Below are 21,424 nucleotides of genomic sequence, written 5' to 3' on the forward strand. Positions count from 1 at the left end.
CTCAGTGAGTGAAACACCTTCATCAGATGTGACTGCAATATTACTGGATGTTGCGTTCATGGGATCAGCCCTCTTGGGCACCAAAAATATCCTGGCATCTCATTTGGGACTTGCTGGAAAGTGAGGCTTTGGGGGGGGGCATGTCCTAGATGACAGCCCTCCTGAGAACCCAAGGAGAGCCCCGTTTGCCCAGCCAGCCTGTGGGCCAAAACTGTCTTTAGAAAGACAGTTGAGGAAAAGGCCACAAATAGGACATAAATAATTAAATGTTGCAAAGATTTTGTGTTTTTAAATGTACACCATCAGCCACTGTTAACTTCCATTCAGATCTTACCTGTATAAATGTGTTGGGGGTGGGGTTTTTTGGGGGGCAGCCACTGAAAATTGTTCTTCTGTTCTTTTCCAGATGTACAGATTAACACTACGGACAAGTAAAGAAACGGTGTCCCGAAGGTTATGTGAATTACTTTCGGAACAGTTCTGAGCCATAATGTGCAACCCCTTCTGATTCTCCATTTCTGCCATTGTCCATGTCCTGCTCCAAAAATGTTTTGTACACCAGTGTCTGCAAAAATAATTGCCACCCCATTCACATCCCTGCCTTAAAGGACCTGTCCCTTTTTATGTGAAACAAATGATATGTGCAACATAAAATTACTTAAATGTGAAAAAAAATAAAATGACTCTTAGATTTTTGGTGCAAAGAAGCTGGGAGGTCTTGTATGTGTGTGGGAGGTCTTGTGTGTCTCAATTCAACTGTGCTTCATATATTTTTGGCAGGAGTTGTTTTATTAAAATTCACTTCAGGTATGGTTAATCCCAACTAAATGAAACAGTTTCGCTGGAAATGCCACTGTAAATTGCTAGAGGCATGCTAGAAGAAGAAGAAGAAAAAAGTATGAAAGAGAAGTTGATGTTCAGGGCTAGATTCTATTCCTGCTCTATTGAATGTTACCCCATGTCCTTTTTAAAGGATCTAGATACATCTTGAAGATGGCTGTAAGTATTTGCTTTGTAAAGAACATTTGGAGGCATAAGCACATATTCTGATTCATATTTTAATATCCTCAAATGACTTCCTTTAAATTCCAGCCCTCCACTTTTCTCCAAGTTCTGAACTACCAAAGAGTTATCGTCATGATAAATGCTTAAGTAAGAAAACCACATTGGGTTCTTGGGTACAACATGTTGTTGTTTTTTTCCCCAAAGCTCTGGTTGATCATCTAAACATCAGCACACTTTGACTTTAAATTAAGAAATCACTTGAAGTATTCTTTTACCTAAGACTTTCCAAGCAACCCAAGGCATTGGTATTCCTGCCCCCCCCCGCACTTTCCAGTTTAACAACAACAAAAAAGTATTTTTTTACCCATTTAACATCTTCTGAATCATAGGGATAGCCACTAGCTCTGATCAGGGAGAGTTTAGTCTATTCAGATTTGAAATACACTGTGGGATTCTGCAAGTATGATGGGTAGGAAGCTGATTGCTTTGAAATGCTTGTCATGTCACCAGAACACTTTTGGTCTAGAACTTGACAGTCCTGTTTTCAAAAAGCGTAGTAATGGCACCTGTAGTTTGGTAAGATCTATGCATTTGTGGAACATGCTGTGGAACTGGCATCTTCTTTGACAGAAGTAGAATGATCGTTAAACTGACTACCGTTACACACCTCTGAAGAGCTCCTTAAGAAGTAATTTATGACTACAATTATATACGAAGGCAATGCAAAAATTAAAAAAGTAAAATAAGCTACAATGTTGTCTGATGACAAGTGATAGTTGCTGCTTGAGTTATGAGGCTTTTTAACAAACAACAACGTGGCTTATTCTGTCCCAGTGTCTGGAATTAACTAATTAAAAACTGAAAATCCACTTTCCTTCTTAATGTGGCATATTGACCAACTTCTCCAATCAAATTTGATGAGTTATATTGAAGCACATTGTATGGAACTACCTGGTGTGTAACCTGGTAAAATAATAAAACAATAACTCTTACATTCTCCTATCACTGCGGAATTTTTTAGGAATTGTCATTATGACAGGCCCATTGCATTAGTGTGATTACACTACTGTAAATGGTATTAAGCATTCAGAGGTGTTCTGAAGTGTGTCTTATCGCAGATGCTGGGAAGAACGGCCATCTCATTTTTAACATAGATCCGTCCCACTGGAAGCATAGTTTGTCTCCTTTTTAATTCTACCTTAATACACTGTTTTTGTGTACTGTTCACTTGTGTAATTTTTGCAAATAAATGTGGTTTTATCCACAAAGGGTGATATTTAACTAAATTATACTCAGGGTAGGCCATGTGAAATTAATGGACTTCACTTAGTTAAGTCCATTGACTTCAGTGGATTTTCTCAGAGTATGACTAATATTGGATATCATTCATAGAGAAAAAGGACTCTAAATATAGGTGGCTCAATGACCAACTGTATATATGAGTAATCAAACTTTATGCAAGACTTCACCTCTGATATGAGCCATATAGGCATTGTTTTGAAGAAAACTTTTTTTTTTAAAAAAAGTTTCTCTTTATTGGGATAAATGACCTTGATTTACCAAAGTTGTGTGTCCTCCTCCATCTCAAGCAGAAGTTAACAGTTTCTGTGGCTAAAGCAGTATTAGTAATTAAGGTACAGTATTTGTTTTGTTGACATGTGAAAATACCTGAACAGGAAGACAAAATATTGTGCACTTTTAGGCCTACACTCCAATATGTAATGTGTAGTCATCTCACTTGTAAAAAATAAAATAAAAATCACAAGCTTCTATGGTGGGCTTTGATTATTATGACTGTAAAAAAAATGAAAATATAAAAAACTAATCATGTTATCTTTAATGGAAAAAAAATAAATGGCTAGAAGAGTAAAAAGTCCTTTCCTTTTTTCATTCCCAGAGCATGACTTCTTTTCCTACCTAGTAGGGCTAACAAATGTGAAAATTTCATTTTATAGTCAGCATTCAGAATTACGATTTAGATAAATACAAAACATCACCACCTACTGTGCAGAGGAAACGAAAGCCTGATTGCATAGGACAAAGACTTTGGCCCTGATTTATTTATTGCAACTCTCCAGTCCTCTTGACCATTGAAGCAGAGTACTTTTGAGTGTTTCCCAGCCAGCAAACTCATAACTCAGTGCCTTCCAGCTAAATATGCGATATATTATTATTTTATCACTCATTTCCCCCCAAGCTATTCCCTTTTTATTTTATGTTTTCTTCTCCTGGTCTTAGGGATCTGCTTAGAGTGAGGTTGGATGAAGACATTAGCCTCTTGGGCTCCCTGCATTAGTGCTTCCTGGCTCACATTTTCTCTGATCTAATGACAGAAATGAAGCTCACATGGATTAAGAGGTGGGGGCAGGGCACATGCAAATCTCAGGACCACTCCTTGGCTTGTCAGAAGTAGAACTGCAGGACATGTAATGTAATGAATGAGTAGCTGTTAGGCTTTTGTGGAGCACCTCTGCTATAATAAAAATCAATAAATAATTGTGTCCCATGGCAAATTGAGAGCATCCAAAAATAAGGTGGTAGTTTACTAGAGAGGCTGCCTGGGTATGTAGAAGTATATAAGTTTGAATTAGGAGAGAAGCCCACAACCTGACAAGGATTTGCAAGCTTCCAGGAGTGATTGAATGCTGATGGCAGATGAGGCTAATATAAGCCATAATGTTCTGTCTGAGGTCAGAAGCATCTAGGATTTAGAAAATAGCGATTTGACAATTAGCAGATACACATGGCTGTTTAAAGAAGAAAATATTGCAACTATAAAATAACTTGCAAGGTCCCCAAACGGCAAGCTGTGTTTTACAGTGGTACCTTGGGTTACAGAGGCTTCAGGTTACAGACGCTTCAGGTTACAGACTCCGCAAACCCAGAAATAGTACCTCGGGTTAAGAACTTTGCTTCAGGATGAGAACAGAAATCACATGGTGGCAGTGCAGCGGCAGCGCGAGGCCCCATTAGCTAAAGTGGTACCTCAGGTTAGGAACAGTTTCAGATTAAGAACGGACCTCCAGAACAAATTAAGTTCTTAACCCGAGGTGCCACTGTACTGAACGGACGGCCAAACAGGAAGTAGGAAGTGAAGTTGAAAAGTAGGGTTAAGAATTAAAGGAGCAGCAGTGCTATTTTTCTAGAAAAAGGTGCAAGAACTCACCATGAACGCCTCCTTTGTTCCCTTAGAATAGCAATGGCGTCCACCTGAGAGGTGTCAGAACTGAATTCCATAGAGTTCCGGCTGAAAAAAGGCCCTCAGGAGCAGTATAATTTCAGGCCTTACTGAGAACTTTCAAGCAGCCTTGGTTAGGAGTAGTTCCCTTGGAATAAGGTTTGTCACCTGAAGATGTTTGTTTATAATTACTTTCTCAGCATAGAAAATTGATTCCATAGTCAATCCGAACTGATCTTCCTTCCCCTTGTCCTGTTCTAGCCAAAGTATGTGTCACATGTCCTGTCCTTCTCACACAAGCTTAAGATGCCCCTTTTGCTTTGTTATGGGTAGTGGCATTGCCTATAGGCTTTAAAGTGTGTCATAGTGGAGTTGGCTTTTAAAATGAAGGAGCGTCTCCACCTCCATCGTTCAGCCCGAACACTGAGGTCCAGCGCCGAGGGCCTTCTGGCGGTTCCCTCACTGCGAGAAGCGAAGTTACAGGGAACCAGGCAGAGGGCCTTCTCGGTAGTGGCGCCCGCCCTGTGGAACGCCCTCCCACCAGATGTCAAGGAAATAAACAACTATCTGACATTTAGAAGACATCTGAAGGCAGCCCTGTTTAGGGAAGTTTTTAATGTTTGATGTTTTACCGTGTTTTTAATATTCTGTTGGGAGCCGCCCAGAGTGGCTGGGGAAGCCCGGCCAGATGGGTGGGGTATAAATAATAAATTATTTATTATTAAAATGAGAAAAGGTAAGATGCATGAAGCATTTAAAGGAAAGATGGACGTTAACACACTGCAGGTGATCTCAGCCCTCTCTGTATCAACCAAATACTGTACAGTGGTACCTTGGGTTAAGTACTTAATTCGTTCCAGAGGTCCGTTCTTAACCTGAAACTGTTCTTAACCTGAAGCATCACTTTAGCTAATGGGGCCTCCTGCTGCCGCCGTGCCGCTGGAGCACGATTTCTCTTCTCATCCTGAAGCAAAGTTCTTAACTTGAGGTAATATTTCTGGGTTAGCAGAGTCTGTAACCTGAAGCGTATGTAACCTGAAGCATGTGTAACCCAAGGTACCACTGTATACAGATTTTCTTGGATCAATAGTACACTGTGTGCATTCATTAGCCATGTGTAAACGTATGTGATTTGGAAGAGGTCATTGCCCATAACAGTACAGCTCTCGTGTCTCACTGCTAAGATTGCAAAACATTTGCCTTGTTCAATATGAGCATAGGAAGCTGCCTTATCCAGAGTCCAACCATTGCTTTATCTAGCTGATTGGTCTTGCTGTCCACATTACGTGGCAGGTGCTCTCCAGGGTTTCAGAGAGGCCTCTCTCCCACCCTTACATGGAGAGGCCATGCATTGAAACTGGGAACTTCCACAGATACAGCCGTTAATGTCACAACTTGCCCATGAGCTGGTTCTCGTTTTATGAGGGGTCTTTTGTGGCACGTTTTCTTTCACCGGTCATTTTGAAGGCAACTTCAGGCAATCCCACCCCAAATCCACAGGTATGCTGGGCAGCTTCCAATTTTGTAAAGGTGGTAATATTATTGCTCTTTGTCAGTGGCATAGTGTGGGGGGTGCGGGGGGGTGGGGCGGCTGCACCGGGCGCAACATCTGGGGGGGGGCGCTCGCACTCGCAGCTCTCTGCCCCTACCTGGCTCACTCACTCTCTCTCACTGCAGTGCTGGCTGTGCGAATCCGATCCGAGCCGCCGGGTCGCCGCCCACTGTGGAGGAGAGGGTGCCAGGCGTGCGGTGCGGTGCGGAGAGAGAGTGAGGGACTATCTGGGGGAGGGACAGTGCAGCGGGGGGGGGGCGCAAATTACTTGCCTTGCCCCGGGTTAGGGGGTGCAAATTACTTGCCTTGCACCGGGTGCTGACAACCCACGCTATGCCACTGCTCTTTGTTAAGATTAGTTTATTCTGCTTTCACCCCTAACTTCCTGAAACTTTCACTTAGGTTTAGGTTAACACAGTGAAATAAACACAGCATGGAATCAGCCCCGGCGTGGACCTCTATGGAAGATATTGAGAGGTAGGCTGCTTTCAGCTTGCCAAACAATCACTCTGTATGCGTGACTTGGAATATTGGTCCTTGATCAAGAAAGCACAACTTTAGAGTTGCTCCTCTATCCCCACCTCTATAAAATAATATGGCGACACCATTCATGTTTTGATGCATCCTGACTTTATTGGCAATCTATTGAACACTTTTTATGGCTAATTCATCTAACACACTGAAAACTGTGAGGGAGAAATATATGCCTTTAAGCAAATGTAAGCATGAAACCATTTCTTATGAAGTGCTGAAACCTTATACACAACTTCATCTAAACCAATCTGCACTTAAGCCCAAAGCCCCTTAAAATCTAGGACAAGCATCTTACCCTAATCTGTTTATCTGTTGTGATAAGGTATGAGCCAAGTGCCTCCACTTAATTCATGACCTGCATGAATTGCTATCCTAACATTACACACTTCCACAATATCCCATAGGAGTGCATTCATATGTAATCATTCATACCTGGATAGTTGTTTCCAGAGGGTGATGCTTAGGGAGTGCTCTTTGGCCCCATGGAGCCTTCAATGTGGAGTTCCTCAGGGTTTGGTTTTATCTCCTATGCTGTTTAACATCTACATGAAACTGCTGAGTGTGGTTATCTGGAGTTTGGGAGTATGTTGTCCGTAATATGCTGATGACACACAGCTCTCTACTCCTTTACATCTGCAGGTGAGGCAGTGGATGTGCTGGACTGCTGTCTTGCCTCAGTAATGGACTGGATGAGAGCCAAAAACTGAAGCAAATTATACGCAGGGGTGCCTCTGAAGACAGTTCAGAAACTTCAGCTGGTGCAGAATTCAGTGGCCAGGTTGTTCACTGGAGCTAGACGGTTTGAGAATATTACACCGATCCTGGCCCAACTGCACTGGCTACCAATTAGTTTCCAGGCCCAATTCAAAGTGCTGGTTTTGACCTATAAAGCACCTTCATTACATATCTTTCAGTACTGGGTGTTCAGCTGATTAACAGTCTATGGATTTTTAATTGTGTTTTTGTGAAGGGGAGTTATTGGTTATGTATTTTGTATTCTCATTTTGTAATTTTATGTTGTGAACCGCCATGGGATCTTGGGAGGAGGGGTGGTTAAATAAATAAATAATCCAATCAATCAATCAATCAATCAATCAATCAATCCATCTCCCCACCCACATTGCATGCCCTTTCTCCATGTTGTCTTCGAAGCCATACTTGTTCTCCTCCTCTGAACCTGACTGCTTTTTCTATTTTTGCCACTTAATAGTGTCTATTGAGTGTTTGTTAGAGAAACTGGCATTATGGCAGAGATGAACATTCCAAGATTCAGTAGCACCTTCAGAAAAATGGTGCAGTGTGGCATGTTCCTGTTCAGGATTCCAGCCAACCAGACGCTGTGCCGTTTTCTAGGATAGTTTGTTCCATTACTCGCTCCCCTCCAGATTTATGCACAACCCATCAGTCAGCATTCCATGTTGACTGAACATGCTCAGTTTTTACGGAGGTATTTTTAAGGTCTCCTCAGCACCACCTACGTTTTTTCTATAGCTGCTTTGTACTTCCCTGAACCTTGTACCTCTCTCTCTTGTGTAGGGATGGTGCTGTTTTGGCAATGTGAGGATCCATGCTCAAATAATGAGTTTGCTTAGTAGCACACAGCAGCTTGATACCACCCAGCTGTTTTAGACTACAACTCCCAACATCCCTGACTTTTGGCCATCAGATTAGGGAATGCCGATATACAGGAGTATGCTCATTAATTACTCGCCACTGAAAATGAGAATGACCAACTAAACTCTTTATTAAACCTATTTAACTATTTTACAATACATAGTCCGGTAGACGTTGCTTGGTGGAAACTTTCTGAGCAAGGCTGATATTTATTCCATCTGAAATGATGACTAAATTAGCCAAGGATGTTATCAGTACCAGTCTTCTTGGAAGTATACTCTTCCTGCCTTCCCAAAGCTTGGATAAATCCATATGAACGAAGGGATTTTGAGTGTCAAATGTCTTTTTGCAAAGTAAGTAATAGCCGATCATTATTTTCTAAACAATCCCTGTACGGTTGAGGAAGCCGAGTCTGCCTCGTGTGTACATCCATTGTAGTTGCATACGCAGCCACCAAATAGGATGATTTCTGTAACAAGTGGCATATGTGGGTTCTCTGGGTCTGGACAAGGCATCGTCAGCTCCTTCTTGTAGAGTGTGAGTGGCATGCAGCACCCACACTCTGTGTGTACCATCATCTTGGCAACATTTAGCCTGTGAAAGAGAGGAATATTAATAATAATAATAATAATACCCTGCCCATCTGGCTGGATGGCCTCCAGCAAAATATAAAAACATAATAAAACATCTAAAAATGTGCAATTGGCTCATATGACACCCCGATAAACCTGCAAGAAATGCCAACTGTTTTTAATGTTTGATGTTTTATTATGTGAGGGGGTTGCACAAGTTAGCCTCGCTCCCTGCCATTCTCAGGAGTAGCCAATGAGGAGGGGGGAACACCATGTTCCTCACCTCCCAACAGCAGCAGCATTTCCACTTGCCAGGTGGGTGAGGGGCAGGGCAATGGAGCGGTTGGGGATAAAAATACCCTTCATCTGGGAGAAGGTCCTAGGAGTGTGTATGTTTGGATTTCTGTGTTTGTGTGTGTGGCTTTGAAGCTGCCCATTTTGGGCCTTGGCCCCACCTATCATCCACATGTGGCTCCCCAGAAGTTCACCCATGAGGGTATGTCACCCCACCCCTGTTCAGCAGCAAAACCCTGAAGATACAAAGCTATAGATCTGGAGTATCTCAGAAATTACCAAGAGCAAGAGATGTTGAACAGAATACCATTGCCCTCCATCCTGCTATTGCAAGCACCATTGTACTGCTTTGTGGTTTTTATAATACTTATTGATACCAGATTGTTTTAACAAGTTGTAAATTATGCTGGGATTTGTTGATGAAAGGTGGTACAGTGGTACCTCGGTTTACGAACTGTTCCGGAAGTCCATGTTTAAACCGAAACCATTCTTAAACTGAGGCGCGTTTTCCCTAATGAGGCCTCCTGCCACCAGTGCCCTTCTACCATTCAGCTTCCGTTCACAGACTAAGGTAAAGTTCGCAAACTGGAACATTACTTCCAGTTTTGTGGAGTTCGTAAACCGAATCGTTCACAAACAGGACTTCTTAAATGGAGGTCCCACATCTTTTAAATCAATAAACAATAATGTGAACTGTACCTCTGTAGGATTTGATTTTGGGACAGAAATGGCAGAACCATAACTGGGAATATTAGTACCAGAACCGATCATTCACTAGGTTAAAGCAAGTTATATACTATATCTTAAAAAAGAAATGCAATATAGGATAATGGAATGCAATGTACTATATAATATCTAGCTGCTGTACAGCAATGGAAATAATTGACTTTGATAATATTTACAGATTATTACATTTGATTATGTAATAAGACAAAAGTCATAGTGGCTGGCCAAATTGACACCGATTCATACTCACCTTGATGATGTTGGACACATTCCTTCGCAGCGAGTCAAAGTGACATTTGCAACACAACCCTTGTAAACCACTTGATCTTCATATTCAACAGATTCACACTTCCCTGAAAGACATGAAATAAAACAGTTAATATACAAGCAGCACTGAAAATGTGGCGAATCATCTTATGGCAATATAGATGATTGGTATTTTCAGTCATCTGGAAACTGCTGATATTGAATCCAGTGAAAAGGGATAATACATTTATTTATCAGTTGTATCCCCTGCTCATTCTCAGCTGAGTGCTATGGTTCTTTTAGTGTCTGTACTACTTAAGGTTTTCATGCTTATGGGAGCAGGTATATGGCCTTCCTTAATGCTGTTTGTAAATCCATTTATGGTGACAATTTTGTGAAATCAGTTATTTTAACCATTATAAATGAATTAATTTGATTTTTATTGTTAAAGAACATTTAAAACATTTTGACATATGTGAAAGGGTAGCTCGCAAGTCAAAGAACTTATCTGTACTTCAACCCATGTCTAAGCATACTTTTCTTGGAACAAGGTGCCAATGGTTGCAATGGGCTTATTCCCATTGAATCATAGAATCACCTTGTTAGGTAGGTAGCTGTGTTGGTTTGATGCAGTCGAAATGTATTAAAAATTTTAAAAATTCTCCAGTAGCACCTTAGAGACCAACTAAGTTTGTTCTTGGTATAAGCTTTTGTGTGCATGCACAAAATCTGAAGAAGTGTGCATGCACACGAAAGCTTATAGCAAGAACAAACTTAGTTGGTCTCTAAGGTGCTACTGGAGATTTTTTTTATATACATTTTGACCATTTATTTAGTTTAGGTAACCTATGATTTGAAGTTGTGGTGGTAGTTGTTATTTTAGGGGTGCTGCATGTAACTGAAAAAATAAAAGCAAAATATCTGAACACAAACACATGCATAAACAAAATAATATGGGTATAATCCTGAGTCCATTTAAAGAAAATAAGTTGTTCATTCTGCGAATTCAGGATTGCATCCAAAGTCACCAATCATCAAATATCTTGAGACCAAAGTTTTCCTTCTTTTAATATATGAGTTTGAAAATCAAGTGATCTGGCTGTTGGATGGGGACAGAGCCGTTCAAATGCTTTCCCCCACAAGGATCTTTAGGCTGCAGTTCTACACAGATACAGGGGAATAAGGCCCATTTAATTTATATATCTCTGTTGATTCATATAAGATGACAGTTCTAGTGGACATAATGGAAAATATTGCTTTGCACTTTCCTGTTCCAGGAAATATTGCTTTGCACTTTCCTGTTCCAGGAACATATTGTGTTAGATTGTGCCTTCTAAAAAGATGTAGAACTAAACAGGCAGCTACCTAGGTATTTGTAAAAATTAACAAAAAAGGGAACAAACTGGATCAAAAGGAAAAATAAAATAGAAATGAACTAAAAAGAAAGTATAGCATTAATCCTAAAAGAAGAAACTATAAACATTGTTGAATGAGGAGTACCACAGAATAATGTGAAAAGTGTGACCTGTGAAAAGATATTTATCCTGTATGATACTAAAAGTTAAAAAAATGGGATGGATCTGCACAGATGGTAAAGAAGCGGAGGGAATCTAGAACAAAATTCCAAAACGATGATGCAGTGACTAAAGTCAACGTAAATGTTCGAGAAATACAAAAACCACATTTCAACTAAAAAACATTTCCTCGAAATAGAAGCTCACCAGGAGATACAGTTGAGGTATATGACATGGAGGTCGTCTTCAAAGACTGAGTACTACTACTCAAAGTACTAGTTCGGGTAGTTACTGGAATACTAATGATATTAGTACTGGATGACAATGGAGTACTGCTTGTGACCGGAATAACGCGAGTAGTAGAAAGAGTAGATGTAAATGGGACTGAAGTAGAGGATGTTTGTATGGGAGAATGTGTTGTCATGCTTGACGCCGTAGAAATCAAACTAGTTGGAGAGGTTTTTGGTGTGTTAGTTGCAGAGGTTTGTGTTGATGCAGTGGTTCTGGATGTGGTGGAGGGAGAGGTGGTTGGCGTGGTTTTCGGCGTGCTGCTTGGCGGTCTGGTTGTCGAAGGTGTGGTGACTGCAAAGGAGAAAGAAAGCAAGTGAAAGGGGGCCGACCACACGTGGGAACGGGGGAAGGAGAGAAGGAGAGAAGCAGAGCTCCTTCGGCACGCTCAGCGCCCTTACCTGTAGGCACCGGTGGTGGAACAGAAGTGGTGGTTTTTGGTGTTTCTGGAACACAAAAGAGCAAAGTCACATAGGTGGCGGTGGGAGAGGGAAAAGGCGGGCTCCCGTCACAGCTGGGATTTTGGGTTGCCCAGGGCGCCACACGAGGACATGAGGAACAGGTTCCCGGATGACTCAGCCAGACGAGTCTCGGCCTTTTTGGAGGGCTGGCTTACGTGGGACCTGGAGGTGGGAATCCCTCTGCCCCTTTGGCAAGAGAGGGCTCCTGAAAGACTTGTAAGCTGCTGCTGCTGCAGAGCGACCAAGGAGACTTACCCGTGGTAACTGGGACGGTGGTGGTTACAGGAGTTGTGGTGGCCGGAGTGCTGGGCGTTTCTGTGCTGGTCGGGGGAGCAGTCATGAGAGTTGTGGCAGTGGGTACTGGAGTGCTGGTGGAGGTGGAGGTAACGGTTGTGGGCGAGGTGGTGGTGGTTGTGGTGGATGGCGTCGGAGGAGACGGTGTGGAAGGGGGCACGGGTGCTGTTGTGGTTGTCGGGGTTGGTGTGCTAGTCGCAGTGGATTCTGTGGTGGTGGAGGGGGTTGTGGTGGTTAGGATTTTGGGGTGATGCGTAGAGGTGGATGGTGTGGAGGCTGTTGCAGTGGTCTTTGGCGTGTTGGTGGTTGCCGTCTGAGTTGATGCTGTGGTTCTGGATGTGGTGGAGGGAGAGGTGGTTGGCGTGGTTTTCGGCGTGCTGCTTGGCGGTCTGGTTGTCGAAGGTGTGGTGACTGCAAAGGAGAAAGAAAGCAAGTGAAAGGGGGCCGTCCACACGTGGGAACGGGGAAAGGAGAGAAGGAGAGAAGCAGAGCTCCTTCGGCACGCTCAGCGCCCTTACCTGTAGGCACCGGTGGTGGAACAGAAGTGGTGGTTTTTGGTTTTTCTGGAACACAAAAGAGCAAAGTCGCATAGGTGGCGGTGGGAGAGGGAAAAGGCGGGCTCCCGTCACGGCTGGGATTTTGGGTTGCCCAGGGCGCCACACGAGGACATGAGGAACAGGTTCCCGGATGACTCAGCCAGACGAGTCTCGGCCTTTTTGGAGGGCTGGCTTACGTGGGACCTGGAGGTGGGAATCCCTCTGCCCCTTTGGCAAGAGAGGGCTCCTGAAAGACTTGTAAGCTGCTGCTGCTGCAGAGCGACCAAGGAGACTTACCCGTGGTAACTGGGACGGTGGTGGTTGCAGGAGTTGTGGTGGCCGGAGTGCTGGGCGTTTCTGTGCTGGTCGGGGGAGCAGTCGTGAGAGTTGTGGCAGTGGGTACTGGAGTGCTGGTGGAGGTGGAGGTAACGGTTGTGGGCGAGGTGGTGGTGGTTGTGGTGGACGGCGTCGGAGGAGACGGTGTGGAGGGGGGCACGGGTGCTGTTGTGGTTGTCGGGGTTGGGGTGCTAGTCGCAGTGGATTCTGTGGTGGTGGAGGGGGTTGTGGTGGTTAGGATTTTGGGGTGATGCGTAGAGGTGGATGGTGTGGAGGCTGTTGCAGTGGTCTTTGGCGTGTTGGTGGTTGCCGTCTGAGTTGATGCAGTGGTTCTGGATGTGGTGGAGGGAGAGGTGGTTGGCGTGGTTTTCGGCGTGCTGCTTGGCGGTCTGGTTGTCAAAGGTGTGGTGACTGCAAAGGAGAAAGAAAGCAAGTGAAAGGGGGCCGACCACACGTGGGAACGGGGGAAGGAGAGAAGGAGAGAAGCAGAGCTCCTTCGGCACGCTCAGCGCCCTTACCTGTAGGCACCGGTGGTGGAACAGAAGTGGTGGTTTTTGGTGTTTCTGGAACACAAAAGAGCAAAGTCACATAGGTGGCGGTGGGAGAGGGAAAAGGCGGGCTCCCGTCACGGCTGGGATTTTGGGTTGCCCAGGGCGCCACACGAGGACATGAGGAACAGGTTCCTGGATGACTCAGCCAGACGAGTCTCGGCCTTTTTGGAGGGCTGGCTTACGTGGGACCTGGAGGTGGGAATCCCTCTGCCCCTTTGGCAAGAAAGGGCTCCTGAAAGACTTGTAAGCTGCTGCTGCTGCAGAGCGACCAAGGAGACTTACCCGTGGTAACTGGGACGGTGGTGGTTGCAGGAGTTGTGGTGGCCGGAGTGCTGGGCGTTTCTGTGCTGGTCGGGGGAGCAGTCGTGAGAGTTGTGGCAGTGGGTACTGGAGTGCTGGTGGAAGTGGAGGTAACGGTTGTGGGCGAGGTGGTGGTGGTTGTGGTGGACGGCGTCGGAGGAGACGGTGTGGAGGGGGGCAGGGGTGCTGTTGTGGTTGTCGGGGTTGGTGTGCTAGTCGCAGTGGATTCTGTGGTGGTGGAGGGGGTTGTGGTGGTTAGGATTTTGGGGTGATGCGTAGAGGTGGATGGTGTGGAGGCTGTTGCAGTGGTCTTTGGCGTGTTGGTGGTTGCCGTCTGAGTTGATGCAGTGGTTCTGGATGTGGTGGAGGGAGAGGTGGTTGGCGTGGTTTTCGGCGTGCTGCTTGGCGGTCTGGTTGTCGAAGGTGTGGTGACTGCAAAGGAGAAAGAAAGCAAGTGAAAGGGGGCCGACCACACGTGGGAACGGGGGAAGGAGAGAAGGAGAGAAGCAGAGCTCCTTCGGCACGCTCAGCGCCCTTACCTGTAGGCACCGGTGGTGGAACAGAAGTGGTGGTTTTTGGTGTTTCTGGAACACAAAAGAGCAAAGTCACATAGGTGGCGGTGGGAGAGGGAAAAGGCGGGCTCCCGTCACGGCTGGGATTTTGGGTTGCCCAGGGCGCCACACGAGGACATGAGGAACAGGTTCCCGGATGACTCAGCCAGACGAGTCTCGGCCTTTTTGGAGGGCTGGCTTACGTGGGACCTGGAGGTGGGAATCCCTCTGCCCCTTTGGCAAGAGAGGGCTCCTGAAAGACTTGTAAGCTGCTGCTGCTGCAGCAGAGCGACCAAGGAGACTTACCCGTGGTAACTGGGACGGTGGTGGTTGCAGGAGTTGTGGTGGCCGGAGTGCTGGGCGTTTCTGTGCTGGTCGGGGGAGCAGTCGTGAGAGTTGTGGCAGTGGGTACTGGAGTGCTGGTGGAAGTGGAGGTAACGGTTGTGGGCGAGGTGGTGGTGGTTGTGGTGGACGGCGTCGGAGGAGACGGTGTGGAGGGGGGCACGGGTGCTGTTGTGGTTGTCGGGGTTGGTGTGCTAGTCGCAGTGGATTCTGTGGTGGTGGAGGGGGTTGTGGTGGTTAGGATTTTGGGGTGATGCGTAGAGGTGGATGGTGTGGAGGCTGTTGCAGTGGTCTTTGGCGTGTTGGTGGTTGCCGTCTGAGTTGATGCAGTGGTTCTGGATGTGGTGGAGGGAGAGGTGGTTGGCGTGGTTTTCGGCGTGCTGCTTGGCGGTCTGGTTGTCGAAGGTGTGGTGACTGCAAAGGAGAAAGAAAGCAAGTGAAAGGGGGCCGACCACACGTGGGAACGGGGGAAGGAGAGAAGGAGAGAAGCAGAGCTCCTTCGGCACGCTCAGCGCCCTTACCTGTAGGCACCGGTGGTGGAACAGAAGTGGTGGTTTTTGGTGTTTCTGGAACACAAAAGAGCAAAGTCACATAGGTGGCGGTGGGAGAGGGAAAAGGCGGGCTCCCGTCACGGCTGGGATTTTGGGTTGCCCAGGGCGCCACACGAGGACATGAGGAACAGGTTCCTGGATGACTCAGCCAGACGAGTCTCGGCCTTTTTGGAGGGCTGGCTTACGTGGGACCTGGAGGTGGGAATCCCTCTGCCCCTTTGGCAAGAGAGGGCTCCTGAAAGACTTGTAAGCTGCTGCTGCTGCAGAGCGACCAAGGAGACTTACCCGTGGTAACTGGGACGGTGGTGGTTGCAGGAGTTGTGGTGGCCGGAGTGCTGGGCGTTTCTGTGCTGGTCGGGGGAGCAGTCGTGAGAGTTGTGGCAGTGGGTACTGGAGTGCTGGTGGAAGTGGAGGTAACGGTTGTGGGCGAGGTGGTGGTGGTTGTGGTGGACGGCGTCGGAGGAGACGGTGTGGAGGGGGGCAGGGGTGCTGTTGTGGTTGTCGGGGTTGGTGTGCTAGTCGCAGTGGATTCTGTGGTGGTGGAGGGGGTTGTGGTGGTTAGGATTTTGGGGTGATGCGTAGAGGTGGATGGTGTGGAGGCTGTTGCAGTGGTCTTTGGCGTGTTGGTGGTTGCCGTCTGAGTTGATGCAGTGGTTCTGGATGTGGTGGAGGGAGAGGTGGTTGGCGTGGTTTTCGGCGTGCTGCTTGGCGGTCTGGTTGTCGAAGGTGTGGTGACTGCAAAGGAGAAAGAAAGCAAGTGAAAGGGGGCCGACCACACGTGGGAACGGGGGAAGGAGAGAAGGAGAGAAGCAGAGCTCCTTCGGCACGCTCAGCGCCCTTACCTGTAGGCACCGGTGGTGGAACAGAAGTGGTGGTTTTTGGTGTTTCTGGAACACAAAAGAGCAAAGTCACATAGGTGGCGGTGGGAGAGGGAAAAGGCGGGTTCCCGTCACGGCTGGGATTTTGGGTTGCCCAGGGCGCCACACGAGGACCTGAGGAACAGGTTCCCGGATGACTCAGCCAGACGAGTCTCGGCGTTTTTGGAGGGCTGGCTTACGTGGGACCTGGAGGTGGGGATCCCTCTGCCCCTTTGGCAAGAGAGGGCTCCTGAAAGACTTGTAAGCTGCTGCTGCTGCAGAGCGACCAAGGAGACTTACCCGTGGTAACTGGGACGGTGGTGGTTGCAGGAGTTGTGGTGGCCGGAGTGCTGGGCGTTTCTGTGCTGGTCGGGGGAGCAGTCGTGAGAGTTGTGGCAGTGGGTACTGGAGTGCTGGTGGAAGTGGAGGTAACGGTTGTGGGCGAGGTGGTGGTGGTTGTGGTGGACGGCGTCGGAGGAGACGGTGTGGAGGGGGGCAGGGGTGCTGTTGTGGTTGTCGGGGTTGGTGTGCTAGTCGCAGTGGATTCTGTGGTGGTGGAGGGGGTTGTGGTGGTTAGGATTTTGGGGTGATGCGTAGAGGTGGATGGTGTGGAGACTGTTGCAGTGGTCTTTGGCGTGTTGGTGGTTGCCGTCTGAGTTGATGCAGTGGTTCTGGATGTGGTGGAGGGAGAGGTGGTTGGCGTGGTTTTCGGCGTGCTGCTTGGCGGTCTGGTTGTCGAAGGTGTGGTGACTGCAAAGGAGAAAGAAAGCAAGTGAAAGGGGGCCGACCACACGTGGGAACGGGGGAAGGAGAGAAGGAGAGAAGCAGAGCTCCTTCGGCACGCTCAGCGCCCTTACCTGTAGGCACCGGTGGTGGAACAGAAGTGGTGGTTTTTGGTGTTTCTGGAACACAAAAGAGCAAAGTCACATAGGTGGCGGTGGGAGAGGGAAAAGGCGGGCTCCCGTCACGGCTGGGATTTTGGGTTACCCAGGGCGCCACACGAGGACATGAGGAACAGGTTCCCGGATGACTCAGCCAGACGAGTCTCGGCCTTTTTGGAGGGCTGGCTTACGTGGGACCTGGAGGTGGGAATCCCTCTGCCCCTTTGGCAAGAGAGGGCTCCTGAAAGACTTGTAAGCTGCTGCTGCTGCAGCAGAGCGACCAAGGAGACTTACCCGTGGTAACTGGGACGGTGGTGGTTGCAGGAGTTGTGGTGGCCGGAGTGCTGGGCGTTTCTGTGCTGGTCGGGGGAGCAGTCGTGAGAGTTGTGGCAGTGGGTACTGGAGTGCTGGTGGAAGTGGAGGTAACGGTTGTGGGCGAGGTGGTGGTGGTTGTGGTGGACGGCGTCGGAGGAGACGGTGTGGAGGGGGGCAGGGGTGCTGTTGTGGTTGTCGGGGTTGGTGTGCTAGTCGCAGTGGATTCTGTGGTGGTGGAGGGGGTTGTGGTGGTTAGGATTTTGGGGTGATGCGTAGAGGTGGATGGTGTGGAGGCTGTTGCAGTGGTCTTTGGCGTGTTGGTGGTTGCCGTCTGAGTTGATGCAGTGGTTCTGGATGTGGTGGAGGGAGAGGTGGTTGGCGTGGTTTTCGGCGTGCTGCTTGGCGGTCTGGTTGTCGAAGGTGTGGTGACTGCAAAGGAGAAAGAAAGCAAGTGAAAGGGGGCCGACCACACGTGGGAACGGGGGAAGGAGAGAAGGAGAGAAGCAGAGCTCCTTCGGCACGCTCAGCGCCCTTACCTGTAGGCACCGGTGGTGGAACAGAAGTGGTGGTTTTTGGTGTTTCTGGAACACAAAAGAGCAAAGTCACATAGGTGGCGGTGGGAGAGGGAAAAGGCGGGCTCCCGTCACGGCTGGGATTTTGGGTTGCCCAGGGCGCCACACGAGGACATGAGGAACAGGTTCCTGGATGACTCAGCCAGACGAGTCTCGGCCTTTTTGGAGGGCTGGCTTACGTGGGACCTGGAGGTGGGAATCCCTCTGCCCCTTTGGCAAGAGAGGGCTCCTGAAAGACTTGTAAGCTGCTGCTGCTGCAGAGCGACCAAGGAGACTTACCCGTGGTAACTGGGACGGTGGTGGTTGCAGGAGTTGTGGTGGCCGGAGTGCTGGGCGTTTCTGTGCTGGTCGGGGGAGCAGTCGTGAGAGTTGTGGCAGTGGGTACTGGAGTGCTGGTGGAAGTGGAGGTAACGGTTGTGGGCGAGGTGGTGGTGGTTGTGGTGGACGGCGTCGGAGGAGACGGTGTGGAGGGGGGCAGGGGTGCTGTTGTGGTTGTCGGGGTTGGTGTGCTAGTCGCAGTGGATTCTGTGGTGGTGGAGGGGGTTGTGGTGGTTAGGATTTTGGGGTGATGCGTAGAGGTGGATGGTGTGGAGGCTGTTGCAGTGGTCTTTGGCGTGTTGGTGGTTGCCGTCTGAGTTGATGCAGTGGTTCTGGATGTGGTGGAGGGAGAGGTGGTTGGCGTGGTTTTCGGCGTGCTGCTTGGCGGTCTGGTTGTCGAAGGTGTGGTGACTGCAAAGGAGAAAGCAAGCAAGTGAAAGGGGGCCGACCACACGTGGGAACGGGGGAAGGAGAGAAGGAGAGAAGCAGAGCTCCTTCGGCACGCTCAGCGCCCTTACCTGTAGGCACCGGTGGTGGAACAGAAGTGGTGGTTTTTGGTGTTTCTGGAACACAAAAGAGCAAAGTCACATAGGTGGCGGTGGGAGAGGGAAAAGGCGGGCTCCCGTCACGGCTGGGATTTTGGGTTGCCCAGGGCGCCACACGAGGACATGAGGAACAGGTTCCCGGATGACTCAGCCAGACGAGTCTCGGCCTTTTTGGAGGGCTGGCTTACGTGGGACCTGGAGGTGGGAATCCCTCTGCCCCTTTGGCAAGAGAGGGCTCCTGAAAGACTTGTAAGCTGCTGCTGCTGCAGAGCGACCAAGGAGACTTACCCGTGGTAACTGGGACGGTGGTGGTTGCAGGAGTTGTGGTGGCCGGAGTGCTGGGCGTTTCTGTGCTGGTCGGGGGAGCAGTCGTGAGAGTTGTGGCAGTGGGTACTGGAGTGCTGGTGGAAGTGGAGGTAACGGTTGTGGGCGAGGTGGTGGTGGTTGTGGTGGACGGCGTCGGAGGAGACGGTGTGGAGGGGGGCACGGGTGCTGTTGTGGTTGTCGGGGTTGGGGTGCTAGTCGCAGTGGATTCTGTGGTGGTGGAGGGGGTTGTGGTGGTTAGGATTTTGGGGTGATGCGTAGAGGTGGATGGTGTGGAGGCTGTTGCAGTGGTCTTTGGCGTGTTGGTGGTTGCCGTCTGAGTTGATGCAGTGGTTCTGGATGTGGTGGAGGGAGAGGTGGTTGGCGTGGTTTTCGGCGTGCTGCTTGGCGGTCTGGTTGTCGAAGGTGTGGTGACTGCGAAGGAGAAAGAAAGCAAGTGAAAGGGGGCCGACCACACGTGGGAACGGGGGAAGGAGAGAAGGAGAGAAGCAGAGCTCCTTCGGCACGCTCAGCGCCCTTACCTGTAGGCACCGGTGGTGGAACAGAAGTGGTGGTTTTTGGTGTTTCTGGAACACAAAAGAGCAAAGTCACATAGGTGGCGGTGGGAGAGGGAAAAGGCGGGCTCCCGTCACGGCTGGGATTTTGGGTTGCCCAGGGCGCCACACGAGGACCTGAGGAACAGGTTCCCGGATGACTCAGCCAGACGAGTCTCGGCGTTTTTGGAGGGCTGGCTTACGTGGGACCTGGAGGTGGGGATCGCTCTGCCCCTTTGGCAAGAGAGGGCTCCTGAAAGACTTGTAAGCTGCTGCTGCAGAGCGACCAAGGAGACTTACCCGTGGTAACTGGGACGGTGGTGGTTGCAGGAGTTGTGGTGGCCGGAGTGCTGGGCGTTTCTGTGCTGGTCGGGGGAGCAGTCGTGAGAGTTGTGGCAGTGGGTACTGGAGTGCTGGTGGAAGTGGAGGTAACGGTTGTGGGCGAGGTGGTGGTGGTTGTGGTGGACGGCGTCGGAGGAGACGGTGTGGAGGGGGGCAGGGGTGCTGTTGTGGTTGTCGGGGTTGGTGTGCTAGTCGCAGTGGATTCTGTGGTGGTGGAGGGGGTTGTGGTGGTTAGGATTTTGGGGTGATGCGTAGAGGTGGATGGTGTGGAGGCTGTTGCAGTGGTCTTTGGCGTGTTGGTGGTTGCCGTCTGAGTTGATGCAGTGGTTCTGGATGTGGTGGAGGGAGAGGTGGTTGGCGTGGTTTTCGGCGTGCTGCTTGGCGGTCTGGTTGTCGAAGGTGTGGTGACTGCAAAGGAGAAAGAAAGCAAGTGAAAGGGGGCCGACCACACGTGGGAACGGGGGAAGGAGAGAAGGAGAGAAGCAGAGCTCCTTCGGCACGCTCAGCGCCCTTACCTGTAGGCACCGGTGGTGGAACAGAAGTGGTGGTTTTTGGTGTTTCTGGAACACAAAAGAGCAAAGTCACATAGGTGGCGGTGGGAGAGGGAAAAGGCGGGCTCCCGTCACGGCTGGGATTTTGGGTTGCCCAGGGCGCCACACGAGGACATGAGGAACAGGTTCCCGGATGACTCAGCCAGACGAGTCTCGGCCTTTTTGGAGGGCTGGCTTACGTGGGACCTGGAGGTGGGAATCCCTCTGCCCCTTTGGCAAGAGAGGGCTCCTGAAAGACTTGTAAGCTGCTGCTGCTGCAGAGCGACCAAGGAGACTTACCCGTGGTAACTGGGACGGTGGTAGTTGCAGGAGTTGTGGTGGCCGGAGTGCTGGGCGTTTCTGTGCTGGTCGGGGGAGCAGTCGTGAGAGTTGTGGCAGTGGGTACTGGAGTGCTGGTGGAAGTGGAGGTAACGGTTGTGGGCGAGGTGGTGGTGGTTGTGGTGGACGGCGTCGGAGGAGACGGTGTGGAGGGGGGCAGGGGTGCTGTTGTGGTTGTCGGGGTTGGTGTGCTAGTCGCAGTGGATTCTGTGGTGGTGGAGGGGGTTGTGGTGGTTAGGATTTTGGGGTGATGCGTAGAGGTGGATGGTGTGGAGGCTGTTGCAGTGGTCTTTGGCGTGTTGGTGGTTGCCGTCTGAGTTGATGCAGTGGTTCTGGATGTGGTGGAGGGAGAGGTGGTTGGCGTGGTTTTCGGCGTGCTGCTTGGCGGTCTGGTTGTCGAAGGTGTGGTGACTGCAAAGGAGA

General features: G+C 49.2%; 2 protein-coding genes across 6 annotated transcripts in view; one reads left to right on the forward strand and one right to left on the reverse strand.

Moving 5' to 3' along the window:
• Positions 1–2,878, forward strand: part of AP2A2 (adaptor related protein complex 2 subunit alpha 2) — a 61,292-nt gene extending 58,414 nt beyond the window's left edge. For all 5 annotated transcript variants that reach the window (XM_083427700.1, XM_083427698.1, XM_083427699.1 and 2 more), the window contains one exon: positions 407–2,878. In XM_083427700.1, coding sequence (XP_083283826.1) covers positions 407–484 — 78 coding nt within the window. In that variant the 3' untranslated portion in view covers positions 485–2,878. The remainder of the gene's footprint in view (positions 1–406) is intronic.
• Positions 2,879–7,989: 5,111 nt separating this feature from the next.
• Positions 7,990–21,424, reverse strand: part of MUC6 (mucin 6, oligomeric mucus/gel-forming) — a 68,573-nt gene continuing 55,138 nt past the window's right edge. The window contains exons 61-82 of the mRNA XM_083454648.1: positions 21,145–21,412; positions 20,091–20,518; positions 19,779–19,823; positions 19,222–19,671; positions 18,907–18,951; positions 18,350–18,799; positions 18,035–18,079; positions 17,375–17,927; positions 16,603–16,973; positions 16,288–16,332; positions 15,731–16,180; positions 15,416–15,460; positions 14,859–15,308; positions 14,541–14,585; positions 13,984–14,433; positions 13,669–13,713; positions 13,112–13,561; positions 12,797–12,841; positions 12,240–12,689; positions 11,443–11,817; positions 9,726–9,828; positions 7,990–8,477 (exon numbers count right to left, since the gene is read on the reverse strand). Coding sequence (XP_083310774.1) covers positions 8,255–8,477; positions 9,726–9,828; positions 11,443–11,817; positions 12,240–12,689; positions 12,797–12,841; positions 13,112–13,561; positions 13,669–13,713; positions 13,984–14,433; positions 14,541–14,585; positions 14,859–15,308; positions 15,416–15,460; positions 15,731–16,180; positions 16,288–16,332; positions 16,603–16,973; positions 17,375–17,927; positions 18,035–18,079; positions 18,350–18,799; positions 18,907–18,951; positions 19,222–19,671; positions 19,779–19,823; positions 20,091–20,518; positions 21,145–21,412 — 5,831 coding nt within the window. The 3' untranslated portion in view covers positions 7,990–8,254. The remainder of the gene's footprint in view (positions 8,478–9,725; positions 9,829–11,442; positions 11,818–12,239; positions 12,690–12,796; positions 12,842–13,111; positions 13,562–13,668; positions 13,714–13,983; positions 14,434–14,540; positions 14,586–14,858; positions 15,309–15,415; positions 15,461–15,730; positions 16,181–16,287; positions 16,333–16,602; positions 16,974–17,374; positions 17,928–18,034; positions 18,080–18,349; positions 18,800–18,906; positions 18,952–19,221; positions 19,672–19,778; positions 19,824–20,090; positions 20,519–21,144; positions 21,413–21,424) is intronic.

Source organism: Podarcis tiliguerta (assembly GCF_965153285.1).
Source record: "Podarcis tiliguerta genome assembly, chromosome: 1".
NCBI lineage: Eukaryota > Metazoa > Chordata > Lepidosauria > Squamata > Lacertidae > Podarcis > Podarcis tiliguerta.